Consider the following 11,112-nt stretch of genomic DNA (forward strand, 5'->3'; position numbering starts at 1 on the left):
TTTAGGGTTTTTCAAATTCTGCACAATTGTACATTTTCTTTTATCTTTTATGAATGTACTGCTATTTTCTACAAACCCAATAGATAATTTTATTAAGCTGTAGAAATAAATTACATTTTTCTTCATTAGGAAATATAAAAGCACTAACTTTAAATCCTTGGTAGAATGGTCTAGTTCATTCTTAACTAGATAATAACTCTATGAATGCAATTCTTACGTGTCATTTTTCGCGTAAACATGATGAACAAAAATTTTATTGTATATATAATTAATTATATATATTATTTTTAATTATATTAAAATAAAAAGTTTCATTATTAATGGTATATGATATAAAAAAAAAAAAATACAATGGGAAATGGATTCTATTCCATTTTTTTTTTTTGGAAACAAAATCCTTAATCCAAGCGGAGCCAAATTGAGTATTGGGCACTTCAATCAACGAAATTCTCTTCTTCAACTCGTAATGACCTAACGTTACAATGAGCTTAGCTTATGGAGACATCACTGAACAAACTTGAAGAGGAAAATAGATTGCCCTTTGAATGTGAGGAAGCATTTTGGTGTTGGAATCGAATCCGTTGGAGGAGTAGAAGAACATTTGATACACTTTGGTGCATGATAGATGGAAGTGTTTGGACGGTTTAGGCAAATTTGCACTCAACCCATCCACCAAAACTTCCTCAATAAGCTCTTTCTTCTTTTTATCAAGTATCTCTGTAACATATGCAATTGAATCTTCAATGGTTGCCTTTGGATTTTCTTTCAAGTAGAGTAAAACAGGATTAATTTTCCCTTCCTCTAGCTCCTTCTGTTATATGCAAAGGAACAAGACATTGATTAGTAAATAGGGTATGCATGCATATGCACACAAACACCTATATGCTTAGAAATACATCTAGGGATTTTGAACACATTTAGCACATTCAAACAAAAAACAAAAGAAAACAACACTTTATCTAGTTGGGCAATGTGCCTACTTGTGGATACAAGACTTCAAATAGGTGGAGCTCTCATGCATAATGAACATATAATCTTATTAGATAGAGCTACAAAAGTAATCCTTATCCCCAAATCTACAAAGACTATCGCTCCCTCTATTTCTATAGATGTGTAAGATCTCTCAAATCTCAATAGCTTCTTTTATTGTTTGAATCCAAACAAGTCCCAAACTTATTTATTCAAACTTCAACCACACACAAGCAACTTGAGTAGGTACAATTCCAGAAAAAAGAAAAGATAGTTGCTTAGTTACTTTTGTACACACATATGTCCACTTTTAAGTCACTTAGCGTACATGTAGTCAATATCCGTTGTGATACATGTGAATTCAGCTTAATACCCTGATACAAGAAGGAAAATTAAATGATCTTTTATTAACTTACTTGGTAACTTTGAATGTCATTCAACATACGAGCAATCTGCATGGACAAAGTTGTGGCAGTTTCATATTTGGAAGGCTTGAGTTTGTGATTTGGTAAGCTTGGATTGAAGAAGCATGATGCTGGAAGAACTATTGTATGAATTGCTATAGATATCATCCCAGTTTTGAGGTACTCATCCATGGACGGTAGGCATTGAGTTTTGCTTCTCTTAGCTTCTGTCAACCATGATCCAAATGTTTCATACCACTTGGACCATACCCCCAAATCAAATCCACTTGTCATTATTTCATGATGATCTAACATATATATATATATATATATATATAAAATTAAAGGAAGGATATAATCAACAATGCAAGAGTTATATGCTGGAAAGTAAGCTTACAATATCTCGAAGACCCTTTGTTATGTCACTTCCTTGTTGATGGAAATGTTTGGTAGCAATATCACTCACAACGTTGTTTAGGGCATCAAAAATAGTCTTAGTAGCACCGCTCAAGCCTTTTCCATTCCATCTGTTATTTAATATATGACTAAGAAAATTAGATTGTATCTATGAGTATAAATTTCGAGTATTGAATTCAAATTTATATGATTTGAATAAAACATAATGTGATTCTACATTATGTTTTTTCAAATTCATGAAAGTTCAAATTCAAAATAAAAAAGAAAGGATAAATTGATCTATTTGAATGATCAAACTATAATTATATACACACCCTCGAACTGCTTTTGTGAGGCTTATTAACTCATTCATGGAACCTTCCATATCAAAAAAATCATCAGCTACCGTAATAACAATTGCACTTTTTGCAACTATCATTCGCACGTCAGAATTATGAGGCAAGCTACAACAGGAAGCTACTGCAAAGTAACAGTAGGTAGTTTTCTCCCTACCAAATCCCATACTAGTGAGTCCCCAATCCTTAGACCACCTGTATTTCCATAAGTAGGGAAACAATTAATCGGTGAAGTTAACAAATACTCGAGTATGTTTAATTATTTTGTTTGACAACGTTTACAATATATTGCAAGAGGATGTTTTTGAAAAATTTATGGTAGAAAGTGTTAATGATAAAAAAAAAAAAAAATTGTTTCAATCCTCTCTTTACTAATTTATTAGGGTTAGTATATATTCTTGAGAAATACATAAATACACAGATACATACATGCATACATAAATATGAGTGTCAACGTTTTGTATCTAAAACAAAATATACATATATCAAGATGTGTATAAAATTCTATACAAATTATAACTCTACCTCTTTAACTCCTCTAGTTCGTTCCTATAAATTGATTGTCGAAATTCAAAATTTTGCACAGCAAGTCGCATTAGCTCGTCATTGTGAAGACATGATAACCTAATTTGAAAATTTCCTGTTAGACATTTTATTATGTCTAATATGTCTCACGTGAAAGCATAAATTATAAACAAAATTAGGAATATATATATATACACACATGATAAATGTTTACATATATATATATGTGTGTGTGCGTGTGTGTGTGCGCGTGTGCGCGTGTGTGTGTTAATGTATGTATTTTGGAAGACATATACCTATAGAAAGAGGCCTTTCCTACCCATAAAGGGTAAACTTCATTTTCTTCAATCCATAGTCGGTGATCCAAATGTTCCATTCGAGCAATCCAAGGAAGACTCAACTCATGTTCAATCTATGTGGTGATATACAAAATTAATATATATATATATATATATATCTATATATATATTGTGCATAATATATTGAAGAATTCATGTTAAGTTGTGTTTAGAAGAAAGAATTTCACGCCTTCAAACAAATTAAATTTAGTACTATATATTTTGTAAACCATCTCATGCAAATTTAAGCAAATCCAATACAATTAAGATGTAAGCAAGCATGGAGTTTGTGTAATGCTCTCTTTGACTATTGTACATGAATAAATAAATGCATAAATACCCAAATGAGAACATAATTTATAGTGAAATTAAATACCACTCTTGGAAGAGATGTGAGCATGATAAGATTGTCGCTGCTACTTTTGGAGGATAAAGTCATTTCTAGTAATTTCTTAGAAAATGATCTTGCTTCTTCAAGCTCATATTCGCTTGAAAACATAAGATCTGTTGCTCGATAAATGCTAAGCATTATACTCGAGAATTCTTCAAAATTGTTTTGCAAGTACCCTTTGATGTCCTCGCGATGTAGAAACCAACAGAAGCTCTCTGCAAATAAAAAGAAATTGATTATTTTTTTATTAATCAACACTTTAGTACTCCTACTCCATGTGGGATGGAGATAAATTTTCCTCTTAGTAAAAGTTAGCAAGCATGGAATTAAAACTTACTTGGTGATACCCTATACCCATGCATCCTTAGAAGCCTAAATGCTAGTGAATCCTTGAATATCTTTGCTGGCTTTAAATTGAATTCTGACAGTTCCTGATTCTTGTAATTACTGAAATAAAATTTCATTACAAATTTAGATAGGATGTTTGAGTTATATTAATTAGTTTAGGAAGGCAAATTTTACTTTTTTTTTTTCTTAAACTACCTGTAAGCTAGTTTCAAACATTCTTCGATCTCCCCAGTGAAATGCTCGGCAACCCCCAGCCTTTCCAATTGATCCACCATGCAAAGCTTTATAAGTTCCTCATCCATGGGATATATAGCTGGAACTGCAACAATTAAAATAAAAATAAAATAAAACCCATAGGATAGGAGTTTATTTATCCATTAGTTAATTAATTAATAATAGGTTAATTAAACTATCTATATAATTTTTATTATGGATAATTAAATTAAATTAAACCCATTTCTAATTAGTTACATCCATTGAATTATGGATAATTAAATTAAATAAAATTCATTTCTAATCAATTACCTCCATTGGAGCACTTCTGAACAAGACATTTCAGGTAAGCAATGCAATCTTCATTTCCAGTGACCATATAAGCACTTGCAGTGGCAGAGGGTGATTGGAACAATGAACCATCCTTGCCCAAATGATTAAGAATTATGTCCTCATTGATAAACCAGGACGAGGGCAAACTCTCACAAAATGATAATAATGGAGGATAGTGGTACCCATCAACAAGTTTTTCCCTGGATATTAATGAACATGCATGATTAGTTAATTAAGTAAATATAAATTTTACGACTGTATATTCGATATCCTGTAAAATGCATTTCGGATGGTGTTCTTCTGATTACATATAACGGTTGAGCCGGCCTACTGTTGAAATTTATTTAGATTGTAATATGAAAGAGAGTGATTTTTTCTTCCTAAACCTTAATTTGCACCAGGTTGAAAATTATGAGAAGTTTGAATGGTTTTATAAGACAATTCATTCTCATCTCGCCCAACTAGGCTTACTTAAGTAGTAAGGGCGGACTAGTGACTTTGATGACCTCAAGGTCACAGGTTCAATTTCCCACTTGTGATTTGCACGGTGAATTACCAATGTGTCAATGGGCAGGAGGCAACATTTCTACCCTGTGAATTTGGTGTTTTGCACCGGGGGTTCAGAAGACTTGTGGGTGGCTGGAGTTTCCACATCATTAAAAAAAATTCATTCTCATGATAATTAATTTATGCATGAATCCATACGTGTCAAGGATTGTTTGCCTATGGGAGAATATTTGGGTCACCACCGCACGTATGCTGTTGGGAAATGCCACATTTACACCATTCGTGCCTGCAAGTTCAATCATTGCTGGAAAAACAATGGCAAACCAACGAGGACAATGAGCTCCGAGACTTGTAAGAAGCTTATCGGCATTTGCGTGAATAAATTTCAGACCTGAAATATAAAATTATATTATACTTTGAGTAAATAATCAAGCTCTATTCATTTTAAGAAACATGTACAAGTGAATGAGACGCTATGAACCTTTCTCTATGTTTTCATCTCCAACGTTCCATCTCCTCAACGCAGCCATGCAGGCCAGTGTAGCAGGAATAGTGTCAATGGAGGGAACGCCGTGGCCGTCAACCTCTCCCCAGATTCCTTCGACTCTTTGGTTGTCCAGTATCCATTGGAGGCAGGCGGCGAACGCTGGCTGGTGCCGGCGCTGAGGATCGGGAACCATGGCTAGCCACGCAGTGTCGTAGGCAGAAGGGGAAACAAAAGCGTAGAGATCAACGGATGATGACGATGATGAGAGGAACACCGAGTGACGTTCTTTCACCCTATCAACCACACTTTTAATGTCAATGCTGGAGGGTTTCGATGACGCTGCCATGGCCGCCGTAAAAGGGTTCTGTGTGTGTGTCAAAGCACAGGTTTCCGGTGGGTTACTACATAGGCGCACGTACTAGTTATATAAGATGAGGGGCCATGCAGGGAACATGCCGTGAAAACGACCCAACAACTGGCGCTGAGTGTAACATGCATGATTAGGGATTACTGTATGTGTCAGAAAGTCTCCCTTATCGGCTAGAATTTGGAGCCTCTGTTTGATTTCGATACGAAGTACTTAAGTCTCTTTTCACATTATATTTTTCGTTATAATAAATATTGGCATAATGGCAATATTACATTATATAAATTGTCCAAGTAGATTTGATGAGCCTAAGATCTCAAATTTAATTCTTTCACTTTCGATTTATCAGATAAATTATTATAAATGTATGACAGTATTGTTTTTATCCTTCAATTTGGTGCCGCCTAAATGGGCTAAAGGGCTTGCTCAAATTGAAGTTCCAAATCATAAAAATAAATAAATAAATAAATAAATAAATAAATAAACTTATTTTATAAAATTTGAACTAAATGAATATCGAATATTTTGAGAGCACATACTTTATGGACCGTACATGGTGAGTAATCGTGTTTTGATTACAACCTTAAATCACTAATCCATCAGATTTTAGTATTTGTTACGTGCTAACCACAACCTTCGAATCTGTCTGCACCACCAATATGGTGAGTAATCGTATTTTGATTACGACCTTAAATCATTAGTCCATCAGATTTTAGTATTTGTTACGTGCTAACCACAACCTTCAAATCTTTCTGCGCCACCAATCCAGACTGCAATTGATTATATGTCAGAAAAGATAGTGTTTTATTTGTACGATTGTTGATGCTCCTGTGGCATTTCAATATTTTTTAGATGATTTTTGACATTTTCCATGTGAATTGCTACCCTATAGAATCCATATCGCGAGCTTGGCCAAAAGATTACTTGAAGGCCTCCTGGGCAGGATGCTATTTGGCAGTATTTTGACTTTTGGAAGCTCAATTACGCAACTCTTTGTGGTACCTAAAGATGTACAGAAGTGCTCTTTTGTTTGTGTGGCCTTCGAATGGTGACTTAAGTGGTCCTCTCTAAATTTCCCCCTTCTCCATAAACAGTCAATATAGGTGGCTTTTGCAAACCAAGCCAACATGTTTTCCAGTAACCCATTGCTGCAAGGCATTGGTGAAGGCTCCAGTCGTAGCTTGTACTTTATTTTGCTTCTTCTTATGACTGTTTACCAGGCTTTCATGATCAAAATATTTTTCGAGGAAGTTCAAAGCTTACTTTTCTTGCAGCAAAAGATGTTTTTTTCTTAAGAGAGAAAGAAAAGAGTACAAATTTAAAAAGACACGGAGTTTTCTGGAGTCAAAGCCAAAAAAGAAAAAGAGAAAATAACCAAAAAATTAGGACAAAAAAGAAAAAGAGAAAATAACCAAAAATTATTATTATTATTATTATTATTATTAATATATTATTATTATTATTATTATTATTAGTATTATTATTATTTTCATATATTTTATTACCATAAAAGTATAAAAAGAATAAAAAAGAAAAAGGAAAGGAAAAGAAGGATTTTTAGGGTTGGAATTTTTAAGGCGCAGCACAGCCAAAATGGGGGAGCTGCACACAGCAAAGGGGCGCTGCGCCCAGCCGAGCACAGGGAAAAACTAAAAGAAAAAACCCTCTGTTGAGCTTCTTCCTCTTCTCCTTCTTCTTCTTCTTCTTCACGATCTTCTCCTTTCTCCCATCACCACCCTCCTGCAGCCTCCTGCTCACGCACAGCCAGCCGCAGTCACACCGCTCCATCACTCCAAAACCACACCCGACAGCCACGTTGCTGCCAGTAGTCCACGGACCCCTCCGCCTCACGCCACGCCATTCAGGCTACAACACCATCTTCTCCGGCCGCCGCTGCAACGCCGGCCACAGCTGCAACTCCGGCGACCACGAACAGCCCCTCCAGCCCACGCCGCGAACATCCACAGCCACCGGTGGCCTCCCCTTGCTGCGTCTTCCCGCCGCCGCTCCCTGCTCACAGCCTCCACCCGAGCACTCCCACACCCTGCAGCAGAGCACCCTCTCCGGCCACTCCAGCAGCAGTCCTCCTGGGCCAGCCGGCCACACAGTCCAACCGAGGAGACCTCTGCCAACAACCTCCTCAGTCCAGAGCTTCTCCACAGCAGCCATAGCCAGCACTTCTCCAGCCTCGCAGCACTCCAGTAGAACAGAGCAGCAGACCCTGCTGCTGCTGAAACCTCCTCCGGCTACCTTGTTCCCTGCACAACACAACTCACTGTCCACAGCATCCCTGCCAGATGAAAGAGAATTTTTTGTTAACATTTTGGATGAATACATGTACCCTGGAAAGTTGTGTGTTTTCATGATGATTTGCTTATATGAAGTTAGTTATACCCTGTTTTTTAATAAGCTGCGAACACACTGTCATTGTTTGTGGTTTGATGAGGACGTTGTTTTGTGTTCGTGATTGATCTTTGGCAATCTTGTACCAATTTCTGAGATCCGGCGGTACCCCCCTCTATAAGCTCCCCTGTACACACACGCACACAGCACCCTAGGAGTTTCCTGCACCAACACACACACACGCACACACAATACACGTGGTCTTTTGTCTTATATATGTTTCAAGATTTTTCTTTTATTATTTTATTCATGTATGTTTACTTTGTATCATATTATTAGTATTTTAGGATGTTGATAATGTCATATAGCATGTTAGTGTTTTAGTATATTAATATTTTAGTATTTTAGAATTTTAGATATATTAGGTATTTAGCAAATTAGCATTTGAAGTAGTATCGTATATCTAATTTAGTATTTTAGGTAACCATGTATGTTTAGGAATATAGCATGTTAAGTAATTTTATACATTTATTATTGTTATGAGACTTTTAATTATGTTGATATGCAAAGTATTATTTATTATGGTAAGTTTAATGTTTTAGGTAACATAATATATTTGGTGGTTTGGTATCATACTATTATATTATATATTTAGTATATATAGTATTAGGGTAATTTGCTACATATTATAGTATTTGTGAATATTTATTATTATTATTATGATTGTATGTATTACGGTATGTTTGGGCATTTTATTTTATAACGTACATGTAGTATTTTAATATTATGGTAGGTTCATTCTTTTAGTCTATATTATATATTTTATATTCTAGTATTATTGGTCTATGTTGATATTTTAGCTCCTATTATATATTTAGTTTTACGGTATGGTGTTATATGTAGAATCTTAGCAAATATCATATATTTATGTCTAGTATTTTGTATTGTGCTAGTTTTAGTATTTTAACTTGTATTATATATATAGATTAGTATGTATTGTGGTATTTTAATTTTCTAGTTTATTAGTATTTTTTTTATTTATCTTTATTATCATGTTTAAATTATTAAATTTGCTATCCAAAACTTCCCAAACTAGTATTTTCACACATAGAAAAACCCTATAAGATTTCAAAATTTGGGAGAGTATTTTCTTAAATATTTTTTTTCCCTATAATTTTAATGCAAGGGTATGAGCTTTCGGGCTTCACGTACCTTTTGTTCTGAGGGAATATGTATATATTTATATATTACTTATATTTTTGTATTTATTTTATTTTGCATGTATATTTGTAAATTCACCAATAGAGGAGTAATTTGAAAGACTTATTAGATTAACTTAGGGATAATTCCAAATTAATTAGGTACCGTTCGTAAGAACGGCCGTGTAGGGGGTGCTCGTACCTTCCCCTCACGTAACCGTTCTCCCGACCCCAATTCTGGTAACATAGACCCATTTTACCCTTAACGGGATAGTAACCATGTGTTCTAACCATACTAAAAGGTTAGTGGCGACTCCGATATTCCTATTTTTTCTTGAAAATTAAAATATGAATTTTATTTTACCACCTTGGGGCACACGCGCTCCGAGACGTCGCGACAACCTCTAAATGATTCGGCATCATATAGACGACTCATAGGTCGCTTGTTGTACTTGACTATCACTCGGCCAGACATAGCATATTCTGTTCAAGTATTAAGCTAGTTTATGGCTCATCCAAGCATGATACATCTTTGAGTTGCTGAAAGGATACTCAGATATATTAAGGCTACACCTGGTCAGGGAATTTTATTGTCTGCAAATTCGTCTCTTCATCTAAAACTTATTCAAATAGTGATTGGGGTGGCTGCTTGGATACTTAAAGAAGTGTAACTGGTTTCACAGTTTTTATTGGAGATTCTCTTATTTCATGGAAATCAAAGAAAAAGGCTACTGTTAGCAGATCATCTGCTAAATATGAATACAGAACTTTAGCTACAACTACTAGTGAAATTCAATGGCTTGTCTATCTTCTAGCTGATTTAAATGTTCAACATTCTCAAGATGCTTTGTTATACACTAACAGCAAACCAGCCTCTGAAATTGCTTCTAACCATGTGCATCGTGAGAGGACTAAGCATATTCAACTGGATTGTCATTTGGTTCGAGAAAAGTTACAAGAAGGCTTAATTAAAATCATCCATATTCCTTCAAAGCATCAATTAGCTGACATATTAACCAGCCTCTTTGTTCCCTACCTTTTCATCATCTTATTCATAAGATGGGAATGATTAATATCCATTCTCATCTTGAAGGGGGGGGGGGGGTGTTAGAGTTTTACAAAGAAATCTGTTATGGCTGTTATAAGTAGTTAATTAGTTTATTTGTTCATTATCTTAGTGGTCCAAATGTAAAGGTGTAATTGGTCACTATTCCTATATAAGCGAACCAATTATACAGCACTGAAATATATTCAATCAATCAAGAAAAGAAATTTGTTTTCATTCTTGTTTTCTTTCACTATATTTTCTGAAGCTTGTTAATATACAACTTCTCATATTTTACAACCTTGATGAGTCCGTAGCTCTTTCGGGGGCCATAACTACGAACAACTTAGCAAGGCCTACAGTACTGCTACGAGAAATCCCACTCTAAAACCAAGTGAAAGAAAAGATCATGTGATACCTAATTCAAATCTAAGCTTTCAGCCGTTGTGCACTTGCCCTTAGCTAAGGATCCTTCAGCTAAAAAACTCAGAATCCTGTGGAAATGATTTGCTTTATAAGCAACTTGCACTAGAGAGTCAGAGAATTCCCATTCTTTTAATTTTCGTTTAAGGTTTGTGAGTACCTATCTCTGAAAGTACTTCAATATGAACCATGAATACTTGTAGTACCCATAAAAAAATTAAATTTGTCGATTTCTTATCTTTAAACAGTCCGTGGAAAATACTACAAAAATTCATAAAAAAAAAACCTTTTTAAATGATTAAATATAAGTTTATCTATGTTAGGTTGAAAACCAAGACGCAAGTAGCCTGTCATAAGTCATACAATCACCACACAATAACCCTGGGAAGTATAGCATGTCTTATTGTCTGCCTTTTCCAAACTACTATGCATGAAAGTTCGTGTAAATGGAAGTATGCTGAGGGATAT

At 34.9% G+C, this 11,112-nt stretch overlaps 1 protein-coding gene across 1 annotated transcript; it reads right to left on the reverse strand.

Moving 5' to 3' along the window:
• Positions 1–493: 493 nt before the first annotated feature.
• LOC131145713 (S-linalool synthase-like) lies at positions 494–5,645 on the reverse strand. Its single transcript, XM_058094910.1, has 12 exons — positions 5,262–5,645; positions 4,979–5,171; positions 4,253–4,473; positions 3,923–4,046; positions 3,717–3,826; positions 3,365–3,594; positions 2,947–3,062; positions 2,651–2,749; positions 2,105–2,320; positions 1,771–1,900; positions 1,386–1,631; positions 494–811 (listed from the first exon to the last, which is right to left on the reverse strand). The coding sequence occupies exons 1-12, from the start codon at positions 5,611–5,613 to the stop codon at positions 494–496; spliced, it is 2,355 nt and encodes a 784-aa protein (XP_057950893.1). The 5' UTR covers positions 5,614–5,645.
• Between the last annotated feature and the right edge of the window lie 5,467 nt (positions 5,646–11,112).

This window comes from Malania oleifera, chromosome 13, assembly GCF_029873635.1.
Source record: "Malania oleifera isolate guangnan ecotype guangnan chromosome 13, ASM2987363v1, whole genome shotgun sequence".
NCBI classification, from domain to species: Eukaryota; Viridiplantae; Streptophyta; class Magnoliopsida; order Santalales; family Ximeniaceae; genus Malania; species Malania oleifera.

Coding starts and splice junctions, on each gene's coding strand:
- LOC131145713 (XM_058094910.1), bottom strand. CDS start 5,613: ATGGCAGCGTCATCGAAACCCTCCAGCATTGACATTAAAAGTGTGGTT. Junction 3,063..3,364: donor TCACATCTCTTCCAAGAGTG/GTATTTAATTTC, acceptor ATCACCACATAG/ATTGAACATGAGTTGAGTCT. Junction 1,632..1,770: donor CAAAGGGTCTTCGAGATATT/GTAAGCTTACTT, acceptor GTATGGTCCAAG/TGGTATGAAACATTTGGATC.